Source organism: Magnolia sinica, chromosome 13 (assembly GCF_029962835.1).
Source record: "Magnolia sinica isolate HGM2019 chromosome 13, MsV1, whole genome shotgun sequence".
Taxonomy (NCBI): Eukaryota; Viridiplantae; Streptophyta; class Magnoliopsida; order Magnoliales; family Magnoliaceae; genus Magnolia; species Magnolia sinica.
In genome coordinates, this window is record NC_080585.1 from 17,710,728 (window position 1) to 17,735,317 (window position 24,590).

Consider the following 24,590-nt stretch of genomic DNA (forward strand, 5'->3'; position numbering starts at 1 on the left):
AAGATCTTATGCTTTACGTTTCAAATCTTATTATGAATCAGGATTGGAACTCAAAAACGTGAACCCTACCATTCATGATTGGAATTCAAATAACAATTGAACATGTATCATTTGTTTTTCTTTTAAAATCATACATGAATCATAGAATATACCCAAAAAATTGAATATAACAGTTTCTTGGTCATTATTGGTTTCAGATCCAGCTTTATCTTATGGATTGTTAAAATGGAATTTCAGTTTACTTATATGGTCCGTTGCTACATATTAGAAATTGGCCACATCTTACATTTCCTATTTTAAGCGTTTTATGGTTTTGCTATTTTTCTTAAAGATTAAAAAGCTTTTATATGCGAGTTGCAGTATGATCTTGCCCTTTTTGATTTGATAGTCTGATTCAGTTTTCTGAGAATGCTAATACTACTCACCCAACTAACACATTATCCTCTTGTAGACTTGTACTGGTGCCATGGTACAGATCCCCGTTTCTCATCAGGTGGACTGTTGGATTTGAACATTGAATGTGGACTGTTGGTCATTGTGTTTTTAGCTGTCTGTTTCTCAAATCCAGCAGTTACGATCATCCAATTGGCCTGATTTTTCTGCGAGGGCACATCTATGGATTGAGATCAGTCCTATGAGTGGGATTGCATTCCTCTTTCTAGGTATTGATTCACAGTTATCTTGACAATCACATTCTATTATTACCTTTTATTCCCCTATTCATACATGGTAATAATTATGGTGAGCAATATTTATTCCATGGGAGGTTTGTTAGATTATTCACATCCTTTGTAAACTAGGACAATGGCTATAGAGGGCGTGCCATGTTGGGCAGACAAATGTGATAAGATGGTTAAAACAGTGAAACGATTAGACAGTTGGGCCCACAGGTCCAACTGGAAGCCATCATGGCGCAAGGATGAATGTGATGAGGTCGATCACCGTCTTCCTCAAGGATAACTATTCCGAATCCACGGACCGGACTCCTCACAGAGACTTCTCGAATCCATGAGGAAAGAAAGCACAAAATAGAAATAAATTCGAAATTTAATCGATCAATGAAATAAACGAGTTCACAACCCTTTAAATAGGGATACCAAGCAATGAGAGAGAAATCAAAAGCAAACTACAACTAAAACTCCTAGAATTCGCAACTTACTATAAATAGTAAATTTATTTTTTATAGTAAGTTTCGTATGTGGCTTAACCACGTTATTCTCCTAATTATTCTAAGCACTTTTCATGTTGGACACAGCTCCTAAAGCCCAACGGATGAAGGGTTATAATCAAACTAAAACTCACTATTTATGGTAAAAACAAAATTAAATATGGAATTCGACCGTCGATATGATGGAATTTCGCAAATCCTGCGTGTGGGCGACCCGGCTTATGTTGAGTTGATTAGCTAAAGTAGCTCGTCCTACCCCAAAATCATATATTTTGCGCCAAATAACTCAATCCGGATTGTGAGATACGCCTGATCTAAGGTCCAACTGTTCAGATCACTTCTGTCGTCGACCGGGCCTTTTCTGATCCATCTTGGCCATGAAACTGTCCGCAACCTGCTCTACATTAGTCCCCTCCACTTCAAAAGAACTTATCCTGGAGTTCTCATCCTGCTTTGGTTCATGATACTCGGCCAGGTCTGCGGCGTTGAAAGTCTGTGAGATCGCCATGTCATCTGGAAGATCAACAACATAAGCGTTGTCATTGATCTTTCGGATGATTGGGACGGGTCCAATCTTTTTATTCTTCTACTTATTGTACGTCTCGGTCAGAAATCTCTCTTTGCGCAGATGGACCGTAACGCGGTCGCCTACCTCGAACACTTTTTGTCGCCGATGCTTGTCCGCTTGTACTTCTCGTTCGAGGCATGTAGTTTAGTCTGCACTTCCGCATGGATCCCTATGATCCTGTCTGCCATATGTTCTGCTGCAATGCTCGTGCTTGGGAGCTTGGGTAGAGGGACCAAGTTAAGTGTGTGGCGAGGCACTTGTCCATATATAATCTGGAATGGTGATTTTCTTGTCGAGCGGTTCACAATGTTGTTGAATGCAAACTCCGCTGCTTCAGTTTTTCCCCTAAAATATAGCGAAGGAGGTTTCCCAACGTGCGATTCACAACCTCGGTCTGCTCATAAGTCTGTGGGTGGTAGGCGTTGCTAAATTGAAGTCATGTATCGAATCGAGTCTACAAAGTCTGCCAAAAGTGGCTAATGAACTTCATGTCATGATCAGAAGTAATAGTTTTGGGGACCCCGTGTAGCCGTACGACCTCCTAGAAGAATAGGTTCGCCACGTGTGTTGCATCGAGGGTCTTCTTGCATGGGATAAAGTGCGCTATCTTGGGAATCGGGGTTGTACCGTATAACAACTATGAGCGGTGGAGCACCCATAGGCGGTGGAGCACCGCCTAGGGCTCGGGGCGGAAGTAGCGCATCTGCAAGACGGTCGAGGGTTGCCTGTGGCCCTTGCATGGTCAACTGACTCCTCTAGTGGAAAGCTGCCATTCTTTCCGTAAGATCACGAATCCCTGGATCACCGTCCACAGGATTTTGGCTCATACCTTCGTTGTTTGCCATTGACCTGAGGGGAGTCCTCGCTCTGATACCAATTGACGTAAGGATGAACGTGATGAGGTCGATCATCGTCTTCCTCAAGGATAACTACTCCGAATCCACGGAGCTTCTCTGGACTCCTCACAGAGACTTCTCGAATCCACGAGGAAAGAAAGCAAGAAATAGAAATAAATTCGAAATTTAATTGATCAATGAGAGAAAAATCAGAAGCAAACTACAACTAAAACTCCTAGAATTCGGAACTCACTATAAATAGTAAATTTACTTTTTATAGTAAGTTCCGTATGTGGCTTAACCACGTTATTCTCCTAATTATTCTAAGCACTTTTCATGTTGGACACAACTCCTAAAGCCCAACGGATGAAGAGTTATAATCAAACTAAAACTTACTATTTATTAGAGCTGTACACGAGCAGCCTAAGCTCGGTAACTCACTTGACTTGGCTTGAAAAAGCTTGACTGGACTCGGATCGAAACGCTGTTCGAACCGAGTTGAGCCATATTTTGGGTGCTCAGAACATTTCGAGTCGAGTCCAAGTTGGACGTAGCTCGACTCGGCTTGACTTGGTATTAAGCTCGACTCGACTCGACTTTAAGTTAGTATATAAAGGATTTAAAAAAAACCCTACCCAGTCGCCCGACCCTACCTAGTATGCCCAAACCAGCAACCCTACCTGTTCTCCCTCCCTTTCGCCCAAATCGCCCCATTTCTCCCTCCAAATCACCCAAATCGGTCGTCCGTCCGGTTATATTTCCTTCTTCCAGTGATTGTCCGGCGACATTTCTTTCTTACAGCGTTTGTCCGGACGAGCATTTCCTTCTTCCAGCGTTTGTCCGGACAAGCTCCGCCCAATACTCTCCGCCCGACAACATTCCATCTTCCAGCGTCTGTCCGGATGAGCTTCTCTTCGAAAGTGAGTCCTATCCTCCACTCTCGCCATTTTTTCCGGCCATCTGAGTAGCGGAACCCATCCGACCAACGACCACTGGCCGGGCTCAAACTCGGCTCGAACTCGACCGAGCCGAGCACGAGCTGCTGTTCCGAGTACGAAGGCCGAGCTGAGCCGAGCACGAGCTGAGACTCGAGCAGTCCGAGCTGAACACGAGCTGGGCAAAGCTCAGCTCGGCTCGACTCCTGTACACCTCTACTATTTATAGTAAAAACGGAATTAAATATGGAATTCGACCGTCAATATGATGGAATTTCGCAAATCCTGCGTGTGGGCAACTCGGCTTACGCCGAGTTGATTAGCTAAAGTAGCACGTCCTACACCAAAATCATATATTTTGCGCCTGATAACTCAATCTGGATTGTGAGATACGCCCGATCTAAGGTCCGACGGTCCGGATCACTTCTGTCGTCGATCGGGCCTTTTTTGATCCATCTTGGCCATGAAACTGTCTGCGACCCACTCTACATCACATTATTACCTTTATACTGGTGGGTATGGAGAGAGAGAGAGAGAGAGAGAGAGAGAGAGAGAGAGAGAGAGAGAGAGTCGCAATATCGTGCGATATATCCATGCTCCCCCTTTATAAATTTCTTAATGTATTGTGCGATATATCAATATTGTGTGTAATATCGAAAGGGATAAAAGGAAACTGACGTTGTTTTGTCTGGAAAATCGTAAAAAAATCAATAAAATCGTTTTTTTTTTTTTGGCAAAAAAAATAAAATAAAATACTTCTTCCTAGTGCATTGTGAGGTGATTTTGACTAGTCCATTCTAGTTTGTTGGAAGAAAATCTTCGAAATTTCTCCGTACTCATGATCGAAAGCTTCTTGGAGCAAGATTCTAAAAGGTGCGTGTTTTTGAGTTTTGATTCATTTTTATATGTTGTAAATAATGTCAAATGGTAAGAAATCCATGATTCTTCATGTTTGCATGGAAAAATTATGGATTTGGAGCTTCGATTTCAAGATTTAGGGGAGACGGGCTAAGTTGTGAAAAATTGAGGAAAAATAGAAATTTCCTCATTTTTCCCATATCGGTTGCAATTTTTAGTGTCTAAACACGAAATCAAACATGTATATAACCTGATCTACACATTCTTGGCAATTTGGGGTTTTTTGGGAAAAATTAATTTTTAATTAAAGTTGAAAAATGTTAAACAAAATACAATTTTTGAAATCGATAGGTATATTTCTATTTTTCTACTTCTTCTTTTGCTTTTGAATGCAACGCTTGTGTTTCTATACATGTCTTCTTACATTTATAAATTTTATGAATTGACTTTGAATATAGTTGCATTAGTTCAGTCATACAATGCACAGATTAGGACCCTATACAAAAGAAACCTATTATGTGCACTTGTTTTTTGCGACTTTTTGATTTCTAGGTGTATTGGTGTTTTTTTATTTTTTATTTTTTTCAATAAATAAAGTAAAAAATCTTTGAAGCTTCATTGAAAAATTCGATCAATTTCCCAACGTTTCCCCATGTTTCCTAACAACAATGATAAATTATGCGATACAACCGACATATCCCGTGCGATAATCGATATGTATTTGTATCCTAAGGGTGCGATATAATTGACATGTCTTCTAGGGTTTTGTTTACGATAGCAGGTCATAAGCAACGATAACTTTATTCATTTAAATTCTCAACAAAACCTTACTTTAGTGATCCACACATATGACATTATATATCCATGCACAAACAACAAAATCCTACCCAAATCAAGAAGCTAATATTAAAACACCATTGGCCTATTATTAGAGGTGTACACGAACCCAACTAGCTTGGTTAGCTCGCTCAACTTGACTCAAAAAAGCTCGATTCGACTTGGTTTGAAGCTGAGTTCAAGCCGAGTTGAGCTGATTTTTTGAGCTCGAAAATGAGTTCGAGCTGGCCCCAGCTCGACTCGACTCGGATCGAACCCAGCTCGAATCGAACTCGGATCGAACTAGTTCGGTGACTCGGTTACTTTGATATTGATTTGCTCACCAAGTGTTTGATGAAATGACTCAAAGAAGTGTGGTTGGTGGCAAGGAAGTTATGTATATGAAACCAGCACCCTTTTTTTCTTGATTTTTATGTTGCTTAGAAGGTGTTTGATAAAATACCTGTAAAACCATTGCTGCTGTCTCAAATACAATGAGATTTTGAAGGTGCAGTCCAGGTGTTTGTGAAAATGTTGCAATGGTGAACTCGGCTCAAACTAGCCGGAGCTACTGACCGAACCAAGCCGAGCCGAGTTCGAGCTGAGGTCAGCTAGTTGCCGAGCCGCTAGCTCGACTTGGTTCGACTCAATGTACACCCCTACCTATTTTCATAACATTTCCAAAATATCTCTAAGTTAAGGAACTTCAATGAAGGGGTCTAATTAAACTTTTAGTGTTTATATATCAACCATATGGAATCCCTTCTATATACTTGCGGTAAATAAAAGGTTTTTATAGCGAGTTTGAAAAAACTATATGGTTTATATATATATATGTGTGTGTGTGTGTGTGTGTGTGTGTGTGTGTGTGTGTGTGTGTTATAAAGGTTTATAGAATTCATGAGTGGACTTATTGAGAAGATGTTGCCTATAGAATTCAAGTTGGGTGGAAGAAATGGAGATGTGCCTCTAGAAAGGGAAATTTAATAGGATAGCTATAAGACCAACCATGCTTTATGGGACAAAAGGTTGGTAGTTAACACACAATATGTTCATACGATGAGTGTAGCTAAAGTGAGGATGTTGAGATGGATGAGTGGCAAGACGAGGAAGGATTGAACCAGAAATGAATGCATTTGAGGGAACTTAGGAGTAACACCAATAGTTAGGTAATAAGATGAGGGAAAGTAGACTCATGGCTCGTCTGGGAGCTTGTAAATGGAGGTAAATGAAATCCATTTCACATTTACACTTGAATCAAGTGTAAATGGAATCCTTAGTTGTGTTTGGTAGCCTGTAAATGAAATGCACTAGAATCAAAATATTCTGTTTAGCAGCCTATAAATGAAATGCATTGGAATTTTTTATTATATTCAAAGGAACCTGAGCTTCATTAAGTAAATCATTTTAAACACCCCAAATTAGCGCATATATATTATATTTGACATAATAATTGCAATAAGCCTACTGAAATATACAATTTGGCCCAAAGTTAGGATAATTTGAGCCTCAAGTGGACCACAAAAGTGGGCCAACTATTTTTGGAATCGAAAAGTAATACTCATATCTAAGCATATCCATTCCTCAGTATGCCTTAGTGCAATACTTCATGCAAATTGTGATTGAATGAGAAACCATTAATTATTGCAATCAATCCTTCAATTTGAATAAAATTGCATCAAGGCATCGTGGGCTTCCTCTAAAGTATTAAATGACTTGTAACAACTACTAGAAAATCCATCAACTTGTGTAAGACATTCCTCTCATGATCCATAAATTCTGGGGCAATGATCTACAAATACGGCATAGTATTGACATAGTGCATTCCCACTCGATTGAGGGCCACTCGCTTTACTTTCTTGTTGTTTCATTAAGTCCGTAAATGCTCATTAGGCCTCAACTAAAGAGGTGAACGACTTGTATTTGTTATGAATGAATTCATTCACCTCATTGTAACATTCTTCTCATGACATATAAATGTTGGGGCAACGATCAACAAATGTAACATATATTTATCTCACGGCATTAGAAAACAATTGTGTGGAGATTGTGCAAATCTAAATTAGTAGGCCTCACAATGACATCTAGCAAAAGCTGATGGATGCATTGTATATCCACTCCATCTGTTTTGCTAGCTAATTTTAGGGCATGAGCCCAAGAATGAATAAGATCCCAGTTTCAGGTGGACCATAACATAACAAATAGTGATGATTGACCATTAAAAACTTTTTGTGGGCCCAAAAAGTTTTGGATCAAGCTGATATTTGTATTTTCCCTTCATCCAGGTTTGTGTGATCTTATCAACAGGTTGTATGGCAAATAAACATTATGATGGGCCTTAGAAAGGTTTTAATTGTGGGCGTTCAATGGCGATTGTTTTCTATGGTTTGGTCCACTTGAGATTTAGATCAGCTTCATTTTTTGCCTCATGCCCTCAAATGGGCTGGCAAAAGGGACGGGCAATGTGGATACATACATCAAGGTGGGCCCCACTGTTAGGGCCACACCCAATCCAATCCCCATCCATCTTAACTACCAGAAAATAGAAAACGAGATATTAACATCTTGTTCTTCCCTTGTTTCCTTATTCCCTCTTTCAAAAGCTAAGGTTTCTACCCTGTTTCGTTCTCCTTTTAAGCTAGAGACAAGTTTAGGAATGAAATGGAATGCTAACCTCTAATCGATGACGACAGTGAAGGGGGTTTTGGCGATGGCAATGGCAGCAGGGGTTTTGAACGACAATGGCTCCAGTAACAATTGACCAAGGCTCTAGTGCACTATATGGGTGGGTGATGAAATGCAGGTTCGTTTCTCCCCTTCTAATAATGGAGCCAACAATAGTGGAAAATACGATTGTTGTAAGCCATTTACTCCCCAAATCTCTTATCTTCGTTAAGATTTCATTTCGGCCCCCATTTACACCTATTTCCTCTCAATTCAATTTCATTTTCTCCCAATTACCGCCTAACAAACACACTTTTAAGCAATTTACTCCCATTTACTCCCATCCAAATGAGCCCCTTAGATTGTTGGTCATGTGCAATGGAGATTGAGAACCGCACCGGTTAGGAGTGGGTACAGTTGAAGGCTCTAAAAGGGCAAGGGGAAGGCCCAAAAGGATGTGGATGGATGTATTAAAAAAAGACTTGATGACCTATGGTCTAACTGAGGGTATGACCTTAATAGAGTGGAATGGCAGAATAGGATTCATGTAGCTGAATCCAATGAGTTGGGATAAGGCTTAGATGATGATGATTATAAAGGTTTATTAAAAAAAAAGTATACTGGCTTTTGAATGGGCTTATGGGCCCCAAAATCCAGTTAATGCACTCTTTTGGTTAGATTTATTGGCCATAGTCCAATCAGATGATAGATCTTGGTCTGATCTTCCATTCAAGGTATTCCATAATGGTAACAATGGTTGTAATGGCTACCATTATGATACAAGCCATGATGGCTGTAATGGTTTTTTTTTTTTTTTTTGAAGAAACCTATTTTGGCCTCGTAACAGATCATACGGGGCTGTTATGGGCCTTTTTTTTTTTTTTTTTTTCCATAACGGCCATTACGACCCCATAACACGTAACGTTTACCACCCTTACTGTTACGTAAGGGCAATTATGTAACCATTATGGAATACCTTGCTTCCATTGGCCAGTAAGGTTCGCTTGAGGACGTGATGGATGATCAAATGGTCATGCACAGTGTTCGAAGTATCAATATCATTATAAGTTTCGCTGGCCAGAGATACGGAAACAATATCGATATCGTCGATAATATCGCTGATAACCGGAAATGCGAGGAAACAAGGGAAAAACAGTGGAATTTTCAGTGAAACTTTGGGAGATGTTAAAATGTACATATTTGCATATTTAAAAATAAAAAAAAATTGCAAAAAGAATGCATACATAACAAGCTTCCATTTAATGAGGCCTTAAAAGCATGTGTTGTTGTAAGAAATTAGTCCAACCATCCCATCCGGCCTATTTAACCATCCAACCTTCCATCCAAACATCCATCGATATTGTAAAATATCAACATCGCATGACATTTCACCAAGAAATCATCAACAATTGGAAATGAAACGGAAGATTATGGTCTTAATATCACTCATGTTGCGATATTGATAATATCGATAATAGATATTATCAATGACAAATTGAACACTACATACAACCATGTGCCCATGAAAAAAATTTTGAAATAAAAAATTTTCTAATAAACAAAATTTTGATGATATCAATTCATTGCTGATATTATTGAAATATTGTCGATACACTTATGATACAAGCATTACCTAGAATTTACATAGTCGAAAATATTGGCGATACGTTGGTGATATTGATGCATTGGTACTACAAGCGGCACCTAGAATTTACGTTGTTGAAAATATTAGCGATTACATTAGCGATATTGATACATTGATAGTACTTAGCGATGCATTGCTAATACTTGGAATTTCTGATACTACCAGTGTTATCGGTATCGCTACCAGTGTTATTGGTATTGCTGAGCTGGAGATAAAGATAGTATTGGAGATAAATTGAACACTGGTCATTCATCAATTAGCCTTGTAAAAATGCATAAGAAAAAGAACCTATGTTATTCCATTAATTCTCTTCACCTGCCAGCCCAAGTTGTTGATCTTGAAGGAGAATACTCCGGGCCTTATTTACATTTTTAATGGCATGAAATGGTTAGCCCTCCACAATAGAGGGTCTGGTAAAAAAAAGAAAGTTTGTTATTTCTATCCAAGTGGAGATTTTAATAACAATAGAAAAGCATGCTCCCAAAACCCACATGAATGGAACAATGATTTATCTTGTGTGGTTCAAATTTGTTAAAAAGTCGGATTTAAAAACATTCAAAATAAGAACAAAAAGTAAATAATATATTGTAAACATGGTCGGTAAATATACTTTCTCATAAAAGCTACATGTAAATATACTTTCTCATAAAAGCTACATGTAAATATACTTTCTCATGCTGGTCATAGGGGGTTGGGGTTCCAGCAAGTCGTAGGGCTGTCTCATCATGCTGGTTCTTTGTACAGTGTGTAGTCTTTAGGTTTCTTTTCTTTGTTGTTGGTATTTCTGTGTTTGTTTTGCCTCTTTTTAATATAATCTCATCTTTCAAAAAAAAAAAAAAAAAAACTTTCTCAAAAAAGCTTTAAATTTGTCCTTATTTTTTTCCTTACCCCTAATGGGTTGCTTGAAAATGATAAAAAAAAGTTTGTTTGTATGTTAATTACTAGCTCAACTGGCTTATCGAAAAGAAAGTTCTACTGAACCTATCATTAGAAAATCAGTGATCATGTATGTAATGAAGCTTTCGTGCCCTTCATTTTGGAAGGGTGTTTCTCTGTTTATATTTAATCTGTAAATGAAGGGAGCTTGCTTAGGAAGAGCAATACTTGCCTGCATTTCACTTTACCATGAGCATCAACACAAACAAGTGTATATATATATATATATATATATATATATATATATATATAAATCACAAAACAACTAGATAAAATGGGCTTTTGTAAAAAGGATGTTGAAGGTGTTTTGATGTCAGGCCTTTGGAGGGATTGGAAAACTATCAGGAGAATGAGCTAATGTATGGAAGATGGAGGTTGAATTGCCTGCTCACTGGAGTTGAATTTTGATGGTAACTTGTTAGCAATTCAGTCTCACCCATGTTGGGCAGTGTTCTTAGAAGGAACCATCTTAATGACTTTCTTCGAGCTATGTCGATGGGGAGATTTTAATGAGGTAGATGCAGAAGCTCGTCCGTAGGGTTGAGGTTCTGTTCTCTAGTAACCTAATTACTTCAAGGTGTTTATAAATGTTTTCTTCTGGGTGCTTTAATTCTGAAGAAATTTATGAACTTATTGACAGGCTAACATTTTGTTGGCTCATATTCAGTGGAGGCCATTGATGTGGCCGGATGGTTTGGCTAGAGGACTTGTCATGTGCTTTAGGCTGTGTTGGGATAATGGTATTAAAAAAAAGGTTATGTAACAGATGCAACGGCCGTCATGTAACAGTAATGATGGTGCTGTAATGGACTGATATGGGCCCGTAACGACTGATACACAGCCTATACATTTTTTCCTTCTAAAAAATTTTGGTCTTTACATGGTAATAATGGGCATTATGCCTGTATCATAACAGCCGTACGGTTGGCTGTTACAGCCACTGTTACTGTTATTGAATACCTTGGCTGGGATTTGGGAATGGTTTCCTTCTTGTTTGACGTTTTCTACTTTTAATAAAATTTATAGTTAAGCATAAAAGAAAAACTGGCTATGAAGTATTGTCTATCTGAATGCCTTTTGTGACTGTAGAGTAAAAGTCTGTTGCTCGATTAGCATGATGCCTACAAATTCATATATGCAATGGTTGGTGCCTTTTGTGACTGTAGAGTAAAAGTCTGTTGCTCGATTAGCATGATGCCTACAAATTCATATATGCAATGGTTGAGAGAGAGAGAGAGAGAGGGAGGCTGGTTTCAATGGCAGGCATCCCATCTCACTCTTTTGAGTGTTGTAGTCTACTTGAATTTTAGATCTTCCATGTTTTTGGGCTCACATCCTAACATGAGCTGTTGCAACTGATGGATGGAGTGGATGTCACACAGATATCGGGGTTGGCCTCATAGAGATTTTATTGCACATGCTCCCTAAGCATTCCTGGTCAAGAGAGGTGGGTGCTGGATATACACAAGGGGAAGAGGAAGTGCTATCATGCTACTCACCACACAAAAAAATCATCATCATCTAAGCCCTATCCCAATTTCCCGACGAATTGGGGTTGGCTACATGAATCCCGTTCCGCCATTACACCCCCTTGGTGAAGATGCAGACGCATCTGATTTCTTTCTAACATTGAAAGTATATGACTCCCTCTGCAACTAATTCTGTGGGTAAAATTGTCCAAAGCTACTTGCCTTATATATGGTAGAGTAGCTCCTAAGATGAATGTGATTTTTTTGACTGACTAATACGAATATGATTGTGCTCTTCATTTTTGAAAAAAAAAGAAGAAAAAAAGAATAATACCCTTAAAAAAGAATATGGGTTGAGGGAGGACACCTATCCAAATTCTGACAGTGATACTAATGGCAGTTATGCTATATACCATGAAAGTGTTTGGTTATACTCATCAAACTGCATTTGATTTAGCTAAAAAGGTCTCCAGCCATGTCCAAATCATTCTATGCCATGTTTCAGAAAGATGTTGAATTGCTTCCTTTTTTGAACATCTGTTGATTGTTACTTGTATTCATATTTGCTACTCAGTGAGAACGGGGCTAGAAGGACCTGGGCTTACTGTTCCTCAGAAGATTTGGTACTGCCTTGCCACAGTCGGTGGTCAGTATATATGGGCCCGTTTACAATCTTTCTCTGCATTTCGTAGATGGGGTGATTCTGAACAGGTACTTCCCTCCTCTTGGTCCATTCATCCAAGTACAGTCAATGTCAAGGTATGAAAGGCAGATACTGATTTGTTATCACATATGCTTCAGAGGTCATTTGCACGTCGAGCCTGGGTTTTAATACAACGTGCGGAGGGCTTCTATAAAGCTGCATCCTTTAGTAACCTTCTTATATTTCTTTACACGGGAAGGTATCTTCTTTTTTCTTTTTCTTTTTTGGTGATTATATAGGAAAGGCATTTTTTTAGTCATAAAATGTTTATTTATATTATTAACTGTTTATTCTGGTGACTGGCACCAGGTGATTTTCATTGTGAATTCTATATCCTAGAATTGCAAAATCAGCATATACATATAATGTGCACTCTGCTGTCAAGTATCATCATTTAGTCTTTAACTTGGAAGGGATAGACAAGTGCGTCCAGCAAGACTTGTGAAATTTTGGACAAATGCACATGCAACTCATAAACTTACAAGGATACAGTTTCGCCAAGAAAAAGTTCTTGTATGATGAAGCTTCTCTGACAATCGAATAGTTTTGATAGACTTTATTTTAGAAGTTATTGCAGATGTGCGTCCAGCAAGACTTGTTAAATTTTGGAGAAATGCACAAGCAACTCTTAAACTTACGAGGATACAGTTTCCCTAAGAAAAAGTTCTGATAAGATGAAGCTTCTCCGACAGTCGAATAGTTTTGACAGACTTTATTTTAGTAGTTATTGCTATCTACACTTCTGTTAATATACTCGAACTGAGGCTTTGGATTCTTGTGTCCTCAAAATAACTGGAGCATGTCCTCAATGCATTTCTTCCCAAGATCCTTAAGCTGATGGCGACGACGACCGCAAGCTGACGCTGACGACGACTGACGACGACGACCGCAAGTCTCATTGAAGTATCAAGCTGACGGCGACGACGACTACTGCAAATTACTTTAAGATCACAATGACGACGATGACGACCGCAAGCTGACGCCGACCGCAATGACTACGATAACCGGAAAGGACAAGCTTACTGTTGCGGAGAAAGGAAAGAACGAAGCTGATGATAATCCTGGGGTAGCTTGTGGAGTAGATGAAGGGGAATGGGTTTAGGTTCAGTACAGAAGGAGTAAGAGGGACCCTGTGCCTATTGGACGTAGAAAATACACTTCATGTCCTACCTTATACGTCAAAGGATATCCCCATGGGTGGTTCCCTATTAACCTAGAGAAGATCTTTGGACGAGCAGGGGTCGTGATGGATGTGGTGATGCCTAGGGATAAATCGAGTGGGGCTTATCGTGGCTTCGCTCTCATTCGCATGGGTAGTGAGGCTGAGTTGGCTAGAGCAGTCAGTATGATTCATGGATTAAGCGTTGGAGGGAAGAAGATGTCGGTGCAAAGAGCGCGTTACGGCCCAGAAACCAAGGTGTCCCGTATCGGTATCGGTTGGCGTAACGGTGACCTCCAAAACCGATACGGATACGGGGGCGTAACGGTGATACGGGGGCGTAACGGCCCGTAACGGCGCAAAATTTTTTTTTTGCCAAAAAAATATGAAAAAATATGGATTAAATCCGGAATATTCTAAGCATTCCAAATATGCATTCATTTATAAATTGGAACATGTTTATGGTGGTGTAACGGTCCACTCTTTAGTGAGAAGTTGTATCGGACTGTCTGATGAATTTATGAACCAGATAACCTGAATTTGACTACAAAATTCATATATTTAATTTTCTAGCTATCTACTATCATTTGATAGATATATTAGAATGAATGTAATATGAAAATATCTTATATTTAGGTGTTTGCAATTATTTTTGAGGGCCAAAATTCATGCGTAAATAGAAAAAAAATATAAAATGGCACCCCAAATATGTAAAATGCACATTAACATGTTCTACTATGATTAACACATCATATGGCATCATTAAAACAGCAAAAGAATCATTAAAAAATGATTTTTCGAATTTTCAAAAAAAGGGCCGAAATAAATGCGTAAATAGAAAAAAATAAAAAATAAATATAAAATGGCACCCCAAATATGTAAAATGCACATTAACATGTTCTACTATGATTAACACATCATATGGCATCATTAAAACAGCAAAAGAATCGTTAAAAAATGATTTTTCGAATTTTCAAAAAAAGGGCCGAAATAAATGCGTAAATAGAAAAAAATATAAAAAAAATATAAAATGGCACCCCAAATCTGTAAAATGCATATTAACATGTTCTACTATGATTAACACATCATATGGCATCATTAAAACAGCAAAAGAATCATTAAAAATGATTTTTCGAATTTTCAAAAAAAGGGCCAAAATAAATGCGTAAATAGAAAAAAATATAAAAAATATATAAAATGGAACCCCAAATCTGTAAAATGCACATTAACATGTTCTACTATGATTAACACATCATATGACATCATTAAAACAGCAAAAGAATCATTTAAAAATGGTTTTTCGAATTTTCAAAAAAAGGGCCAAAATAAATGCGTAAATAGAAAAAAATATTAAAAAAATATAAAATGGCACCCCAAATCTGTAAAATGCACATTAACATGTTCTACTATGATTAATACATCAAATGGCATGATTAAAACAGCAAAACAACCATTAAAAACTGATTTTTCGAATTTTAAAAAAAGGGGCCAAAATTCATGCGTAAATAGAAAAAAATATTAAAAAATTACTAAATGGCACCCCAAATCTGTAAAATGCACATTAACATGTTCTACTATGATTAACACATCATATGACATGATTAAAACAACAAAATATATTAAAAAAAGTATAAATACCTATTTTTGACGAATTTTTGAAAAATGGCCCACCGAGCTTTGATTCAAAAAAATCTATAATATAATGTGTTTTTCTATCAAATACCTAGCTAAGGTTGGTCGAAATTAGTAGTAGAAGGACTTAGAAACAGTTTGGAAGCAAGATGTTTCAAAAAAACAGCAAAAACAGAGCTAAAAAAAAAGTTACCGTTTCGGGCCCGTTACGGGCCCGTAACGGCCCGTTACGCCCGTATCGGTCCCGTATCGGCCGATACGGGTACAAAAAATCGAATCGGCCGTTTGCACCGTTACCGTTACGTATCGGCCGATACGGCCGATACGTAACCGATTTGGCATTCCATGCCAGAAACGCTCTCTGCTAAGACCGGTCTGTAAAACAAGGCCCTTCCAAAACCTTCATTCCTACTGCTATCCTTCTCTAAAAACCAAGGTCGGCAGATCTTCCTGTTTGCGATCATCCTAGAATGTCTGAAGAACAATCGTTTAAAGATGCTCTTCTTCTTAGTGTTTCATCCCCTTCCCTCAATTCCTCGCCTGATCCTGCCATGGAGGGGATGGACAGGGCCCATCGTTCCCCCACTCAATGTGAAGAAAAAGATGATATTTTGGAAGCATCCGTCATCGTTGACCAGGAAAATTTTGCTAAAAGTAGAGCCGATCTGGCCGAGTCGGTGGTTCTTATTACAAAAGAGGGTGCTTCCATTGCGACAGTCAGAGATGGGTTTTTAATAGTACGGGGATTAAGTTCGGAATGTCTGAGTTTAAACCTCTGGGGTTTAACACCCTCTGGGTTAGGACGGGTGCGGGTCTAAATCCAGAGGTGGTATAGACGGAGGGCCTTTTGCATACCTTCAGTCCGGTGTTCAAGATTCTACCATGGGAAGAGTTCTCCATCTTCGGAAAAGAAAATATATGGGTCCTTATTTGGGACATCCCGCTGGAATGTTGGTATGACGAATTCTTAATATCGGCTTCTTCATCCCTTGGTTTTCTTTTGGAATTGGATCCTAAGACGAAGCTTGGAGTTAAACTAGGGGTCATCAGAGCCAGGGTGAGGAGGAAGAAAGGTATCCCCATGCTTGCTGTCGTGAAGGTGAAGGTGGACAACAAAATTATTCTGCTTCCAGTCCAGAAGGAGAATCCTGTTGCTGTTCAACCACGATGGGGAGACATCTGGTGTTCCAGAGATTCGGAAGGCTTGACCTCTGTGGAGGAGACGAGGATAGAAGGAGCACATCTCCCTTTCTCCTACAGACTCCGAACGATTGGGAAGTGGGAATGTCTGCAGCTATCCATTAGCGTCCCTTCAGCAGTCGCCCAATCGAGACACGTGGCTGTCTCTCCGCCGAACCCGCGACTCGACCGTCTGACGCTATTTTTCGCTTCGCCGTCAAGGAACCGAGAGCTTTGGAGAGGTCTACACGTGGCATCTATTCTGTGTCGGGCTCTCGAAAGAAGAGACTCCCTTCTCATCAGATGACTCCGGATCGGCCACGTTCGCACCTGTCTCCCTCTTGCATTAATGAGGAAGGCGTGCCCACTATATCCCGCCACGTGCCTTCTGATATTGATGTAGATTCCATCCGAGCTGTCCACTTCCCTGATCGCGAGTCCCACCCAAGGCTAACATCACTTATAGAATTCGGGTCCTTTTAAGCAGGTCCAGTTTCGGCCCGTATCCACCTCTCGCTAGGAAAATGGGGCCCGCTTAATATTTTCGAGTCAGTTCCCACTAACCCCTTCCCAACTCATTTCCCCTCCCGATACCCTAATACTCTAAATATTCCCGCCCTCCCCAGTCTCCCCGACCCTCCTCTTTGGTTTCACCCCCCTGAGAACTGGGGAGACGTCTCATCTAGGGGGCTGCTTCCGAAAGCCTGCTATCCCAGAGCCTGCCCTCCAGCCCTGCGTCTTCACCTGACTCCCCTATCGAGGCCAGAGATTGGATGATATGGGCCCTCTCACTTTATTTCAGGAGAACTCTTCCAGTGAAGTGTTAGTTGCCGAACCCATGCAGGTGTGCCCCAATTTCCATCAACAACACCAGGATAACAACTCTTCACTTCCCCAGCCCTAGCAGGAACACATCTCTACGATTAATTCCGAAGGGAAGAGTAGAGAGGAAATTTTTGATAAAATTCAAAACAAGAAATGGATTAGAGGTGCGGTTGGACAAGTGGGCAGATCCCTCGGATTATTGTTTGGGAATAAAACTGAAGACTATACTGGCCTTTTTCAGTTCATTGAAAATCGAGGTAGACCCCTTCCTCCTCCTAGAACTCCATCCAAAGCGGTAGTGCGGTCCTCCAGCAACAGAGAGCTGCTAAGTCTTCAACCAAGTCTAGAACCAACGTCTACATCAACGGCTCGACGAAGTCGAAACGGAGTCCGGGGCAGCACTGTTCTCCAATGAACATTTTTTCTTGGAACGTAAGGGGGATTGGTTCCAAACAAAAGTGGGGGCTGATTAAGGAATCCATTAGAAGAAAGAATCCGGACATAGTTTGTCTTCAGGAAACTAAAGTTCCCCATTTCTCTGATAGTTTGTTGGCGTCGATTTGGAGATTCCTCATTTCTCTGATAGTTTGTTGGCGTCGATTTGGAGAGAAAGATATTCGTCCTGTTACCCTGTATGCTGTGGGCTCTTCGGGAGGAATCATAATCGCCTGGAAATCCTCCAATTGGGTGTTGCAATCCTATTTTACTGGGGTCTTCTCCATATTAGTCATTCTTCAAGATAAGTCATCTAGTTTGTCCTGTAATATTATTGCTGTATATGGTCCTATTGACGATTCTCTCAGGTCCTCTTGGAATGAACTGACTACGTCTAGGCAGTCATTTTTAGGTCCTTGTATCGTGAGAGACTTCAATGTTATTCGTTTCCCTGAGGAACATTCTCGCCCAAGGAGAACGTCCTCTGCTATGGAAGCTTTCTCTGACTGGATACAAGCATAGGAGCTGGTAGATCTACCACTGTTTGGTACTTCCTTCACTTGGTCTCAGATCGCCCATTCAATTGAGACTGGATAGATTTCTTTTATCGACTGAGTGGCTGGAGGCGTTTCCTTCGGTATGCCAGATTGCCCTTCCTAGAACAACATCAGATCATTGCCCGATCATGCTCTCTATGGAGGAAGTAAATTGGGGTCCCAAGCCGTTTTGAATTTAATCCTGCTTGGCTCAAAATTGAAGGTTTTCAGGAATTAGTAGTGGAATGGTGGGGCTCGTTCAAGGTGGATGGTTTCGCTGGTCATAGACTGATGTGCAAGCTCAGACTCCTCAAAGACAAAATAAAGATTGCCAGGAGAAAGAACTCAGGAAAAGAGAGAAGGAAATAGAGACCCTATTGGCAGAATTGCAGCAGATCGATGTGTCCAATGATGGTGAGGAGATTCCGTTAGAAATTCTGGCTAGACGGATTCAGATTATCTAGTCTTTATCATCCAGAGCTTTGGAAGATGAAATCTCTTGGAAGGTTAAATCGAGAGTGAAGTGGCTAGCAGAGGGTGATAGGAATACCAAATATTTTCACAATATTGCCAATAGGAGAGCTCGAGTCAAAGCCATCCGAAACATCACAGTCGAAGGAAGACAGATTAATGACAAAGACGAGATTGTTGATTGTGCGATTGACCATTTTAGGACCATTCTCTCTTCTGAAGCGTGGGCCAGACCTCGCCTCTACGGGATTGCCTTCTTAGCCATTGAAAGATTGGAGGTTGATTTGCTGGAGGCTCCTTTTTCAGAAGAAGAAACTAAAGCTGCCATATACGCTTTGTCGGGAGATAAATCCCCAGGTCCTGATGGATTCATAATGTTATTCTTCCAAGTGTTCTGGGACATGGTTAGATCAGATATTATGGACTTTCTCCTCGAGTTTCATGAGAGGGAGAAGCTGTCAAAAAGCCTAGGAGCCTCCTTTATTACTTTGATCCCTAAAGTTGCTGGTGCCTCTTCGCTGTCCGATTTCCGGCCTATTAGTCTCATTGGAGCCCCTTATAAAATCCTGGCTAAAGTCCTGTCTTCTAGGCTTTCGACAGTCATGGGGAGGCTAATATCCAAATATCGGAACACTTTCATCAAAGGGAGACAGATTATTGACGGTGCGCTGATCGCTAATGAATGCCTTCACTCTTGTCACAGATCTGGAAGGAACTCCATATTCTGTAAACTGGATATCGAGAAGGCCTATGACCACGTTGACTGAGAATTTTTGCAATACATGCTGCTTCGTATGGGTTTTGGAGACAGAAGGATCAGATCGTGTGTGGAGTCCGCTCATTTTTTTATCCTTTTAAATGGTGTTCCTAAAGGCTTCTTTCCTGGTTGGAGAGGATTACGTCAAGGTGATCCCCTATCCCCTCTCCTTTTCCTCCTGATTGGCGAGGCTTTGTCACAAATGATCCTTAGAGGGTAGAGTGCAGGTATGTTTAGAGGTATATCGATATCAGGTGTGGCCATTCCTATCTCCCACATCTAATTCACTGATGATACTCTCATCATGATTGAAGCCGACGCTGAATCTATCGATAACCTCCACACGGCATTAAGATGCTTTAAGGCAGTGTTGGGTTTGAAAATCAACATAGCCAGATCCAAAGTTTATGGGGTGAATGTCTCGGATCAGGATCTCTCTGTTTTTGCTGATATTCTTGGATGTTCTGCGGCTTCTTTTCCTACGTCTTTCGTTGGTCTACCCCTTGCTGTAGGGCCTCCTCTGTTAGCGATGTGGGAAAAAATCGTGGACAAAATTCAAAAGAAACTTGCTACATGGCAATGCCGATATCTTTCGATCGGAGGCAGGATCACCCTCATTAAAGCTGCGTTGTCTAACCTTCCAGTATACTTAATGTCTCTCTACAGATGCCCGACCTCAGTCTTGAAATGTATTGATCATCTCAGACGTAACTTCCTTTGGTGTGGTAAGGAGAATCATAAGAAACTTCATCTTATGGATTGGAAGGAAGTGTGTAGTCATTTTCGGAATGGGGGTGCTAATATAAAAAGTCTTAAGATAATGAATTCGACTCTATTGGGCAAGTGGTCCTGGAGGCTGGGTAAGGAATCAAAGGCGCTGTGGAGCATCATCGTCAAAAGGCAAATATGGATTGTCTCCTGGTGGCTGGTGGACTAAGGACAATTCTTCGTATAGGGCCTCTTATGTTTGGAAAGGCATCCTCCGTCACAAAACGTCTGTGATTAGCAATATAGGCTTTGAACCGGGAAATGGAACGAGAATTAGATTATGGGAAGATCAATGGATGGGAGATTACACTCTGAGAGATAGATTTCCTGGTATTTATCGAATCGCAGCTGATAAAGAGAGTATGATCGCAAGCTACTTCTCCCAAACAGCAACCGGCGGGGTTTGGGAAATTAATTGTGTCAGAAACCTGCATGATCGGGAGGTGGATGAATATGTGGATCTGCTTCATTGCCTATCTAATGTGACTCTGGATCAGTCTTCCACGGATAATATGATCTAGAAACGAGATAAGTCCTGCACATTTTCGGTTAAATCGTTCTACTCTGTTCTCGCCCCCAATTCTACCTCTTCAATGCAGGTTTTCCCTTTTATATGGAAATATGCTGCTCCCCCGAAATACATCTGCTTTGGATGGTTGGCAGCTATGAACCAGATCCTTACGATCGATAATCTCAGGAAGAGAGGGATGCAGCTTGTAAACATCTATCTCTGTTGTATGCGAAGTGAGGAGACTATCGACCATCTGTTGGTCCACTGCCCCTTTATCACTCAGATTTGGTGGGATTTCTTGTCTACATTCAATATCGTCGGCTGCCTCCCAAACTTTGCATCAGCTTTGTTATCGGCTTGGCATGGTCTTAAATTGGGTAAAGTTAAAACCCGCATTTGGAGAATGGCGATTATCGCCATTTGGTGGGCGGTTTGGAAGGAAAGGAATGAAAGATGTTTCAATGACTCTCAGTCTATGGCTAAATCAGTGGGATCCTTTGCTAAAAAGTTGATTTTTGAATGGGTGACGAATGTATTGGGCTTAAAAGATTATAATCTTGCTTTCTTAGGTTTCTAGGTTGTCCGGTTCTGCTATCTCAGCAGTCCTGCGTTGTATGCTTCTTTTCTCTGTTATATTTCATTGTTACTTTAAAAATAAAATAAAATAACTGGAGTACCCAAGTTGGACACTTTGATAAGAGTAGTATTCGACAAAAGTTCTCCCTTTCCTGAGGCTTGAAATCCAGATCTGCTGATCTTTTGAACTTTAAAGTTGTTTTTTTTTTTTTTTTTTTGAAGACACAGGGTATCCCCGCTCCTTTTGAGGCGGGACTATTCCCTGCGGATACACGCAATCACCCACAACCCCATGTATCGGGTTATGCCGAGGAGGAGAGTCGAACCCACACCTGTAAGGAGCAAACCTATGGTGATGGCCACTCACCCAAACCTCGCTGGGTTGAACTCTAAAGTTGTTATGTAGAGTTTATAGTGAATGGTACCAATTGAACAAAAAATAAAACTTGTGACATGTTTGGAATGTATTTAACACGATTTTACTTATGAGTAGTTAGTAGTCACCAATCTTTTTTGTTCCCGTCTCCTGCCACAAAATCCAATCCTTTCTGTAGTGAATTCCCATTCCTTTACTGTGTTAACCTAGGCTGAGCATTATGTCAGTTGCAGTGATAGAAAGTGTTGGTGCAACAAAGCATTCAAAGATTTGAGTGGCATATGGGCATTTGTTTCTAAGGAGCACCTGGTTCTGTTTGAATATGTCTTAGAAAATTTAGAAGGCAGTTATGAGTATTTCTTATAGTTGACTTAGTTGATAACTTACATGAAATGGGTGTGATGATTTTTTGTGTCTATCCATTCGTTCTTGGTGTAGTCTGTTGCCTTTTCTTTCTTAGCAAAATCTTCCTGTCTTTCAAAAGAACAAAAAAAGTGTACATACAATCACCTTCAATATAAAGTGTATTGTTTTGTCAACAGCTGTGCTCTTTGTTGCCAGTCAGAGAAGACATTTCATGTTTTTGTTCATGCTCTTTCACTTGGAAAATTTGAAGCACTCTTCTTCAGCTATTTGAGGTGATACAGATTCTGTAATTTTCTCTGGTGAACTTATTTGAGACTTGGCCTGCTGAGCCTTTTCTGTCAGTGGGTTGCATTTTCTGGAAAGTTTGTATGAAGCAATTACAGGGGGAATTTTGGAGTGTATGGAACGAGGTCTAAAGTATCATCCAAAACTGGTACGTATTGCCTATGCACAATATGGGTGCATCAGCCTCATATCGGCCCGAAAACAGTGCAGTACGGGGTGATATGTAATGGTATTGGTGGTGAACGATATGTTATGTTATGCACCCATTTAAAACCTTGGTATAGATAAGGTTTTTAAGGACTGAAGATGCAATGCTGAACCAAGGGACCATATTCAAGATTTTTTTTTTTTTTTTGGTTTTGTTTTGGTCATTTCTTGTCTTAGCATACAAAAAGTGAACTCACTATTAAGAAAGTTTCCAAAAAGAGAGACATGGAAAACATATTGAGAAATCTGAATGCAAGGCTGGAGTGTGGTAAATTTGACTAGATCATTGAGAGATGGAAACTCTCGCTTTTAGTTGAGTTTTGGTGAAAGTTCTCTTGGGAACTTGGTTTGGGATTGAAAGGTTTGATTTGAAACGAAAGGGTGAAGTTTTGTCGAGGCTGATTAGTGTTAATGACTCTAGCGAAGCAGAACACTCAACTCTTCATCATGGTATCCACATCTTTTCCATCCTTATGTAAGGGCCATGATTCCAATTAATTGGGATAACTCTTAGATGATGATGATGATGTAAGGGCCATGGTTGTTGGTAGGAGACTCCATGAGATTTGATGGGTCAGCACTCCATTTCTTCATGTCACGATCAGATGTTGTTGTGGAGGAAACTTCGGACCCTTTTTGGAATCTTCATGCATCTTTCAACCATATTATTAGAGTGAATGATGAAGCGGATAATTTACCAAAAAAGTGGTTCTGCTAGTTACTAGCTGAGAATTCTATTCTAGTGTAATTGTAGTTATATATTAGTTGATTGCTGGATTAATCTATGCCTTTCTCCTTGTGTATGTTTGTTCTCTGCTTTAAATTTCCTATGATCAATAAATTCCTGGTTGTTTCCCTTGTTTTCCTTTTCATTTTTCAAATTCGAGTTATAAAAAAAGAAAAGATAAAAGAACTTGTTATGCAGTTTTGTCTTGTTTGTTCATCTATATAGCATGCATATGAATCATTGTCAATTGATGCAGAAAACTCTCTTGAGCTTAATTTTGACATGGCATAGTTCCTAGTGTAATATTAGAAATATTCCTTCACAGAACTCATTTAATTGATTGCATTGTATATATATTTTTTTCCTTGAGTCCCTCAAGTAGCTGATGTTGGTAATGCAGGTACCGGAGTCTTATTGAGAGAGCTCTTAGAGCAAGGCTTGTGTACGGAAGCCCCCATATGAACCGAGCTGTTAGTTTTGAATACATGAATCGTCAGTTGGTGTGGAATGAATTCTCGGTAAATCTTCATCCCTTCATTCTGAATTGTAGAGATCTAATGCGTGGTGGTTTAGAGTTAGAAGTGGAAATTTTGGAGGTCCACTTTTGGTTTATGTGTGCGTGCGTGCGTGTTAGCATCTAAGTGGTCTAACTTGATTGCCCTGTAAGGAAAATTGGCTGCCCCAAATATCATGCCGATCCAACCATCAAGTGGTCCTCAATGTGAATTTCAAGGTTTTCTGGGGCGCTCCATTGTTTAATGTCATGCTCCATTGTTTTATGTCATGCAACTAACTTGATGATTAGATTGGCAAGATTCTTGGGCTATATCCTATTTTCATGATGGGGCAACCCTGTTGAAAGGATAGGGTGACATTATAACACTGATGAGCCCCACAGGCAGCTATTTGCACACCCACACCCACGTGCACCCCCACACGCACCCCTACACTTGTACACACACACACACACACACACACACACACTCTCATAGACCATCAGTGGAAAGGACATGCTCAAGTAGCCGGCACACACACACACACACTCATAGACCATCAGTGGAAAGGACATGCTCAAGTAGCCGGCACACACAGGGAGGGACCAAAAGTGGAAAGGACATGCTCAAGTAGCTGGCTGCTGGGTACTAGCTAATAAACACAACCAACCAAGTTGGCACCAAGGAA

The 24,590-nt window shown here is 40.2% G+C and overlaps 1 protein-coding gene across 2 annotated transcripts in view; it reads left to right on the forward strand.

The window, feature by feature from the left end:
• The window catches only part of LOC131223033 (peroxisome biogenesis protein 2), a 30,322-nt gene that overhangs the window by 1,886 nt on the left and 3,846 nt on the right, over positions 1-24,590 (forward strand). For both annotated transcript variants that reach the window (XM_058218313.1, XM_058218314.1), the window contains exons 4-6: positions 12,470-12,606; positions 12,697-12,797; positions 23,809-23,926. In XM_058218313.1, coding sequence (XP_058074296.1) covers positions 12,470-12,606; positions 12,697-12,797; positions 23,809-23,926 — 356 coding nt within the window. The remainder of the gene's footprint in view (positions 1-12,469; positions 12,607-12,696; positions 12,798-23,808; positions 23,927-24,590) is intronic.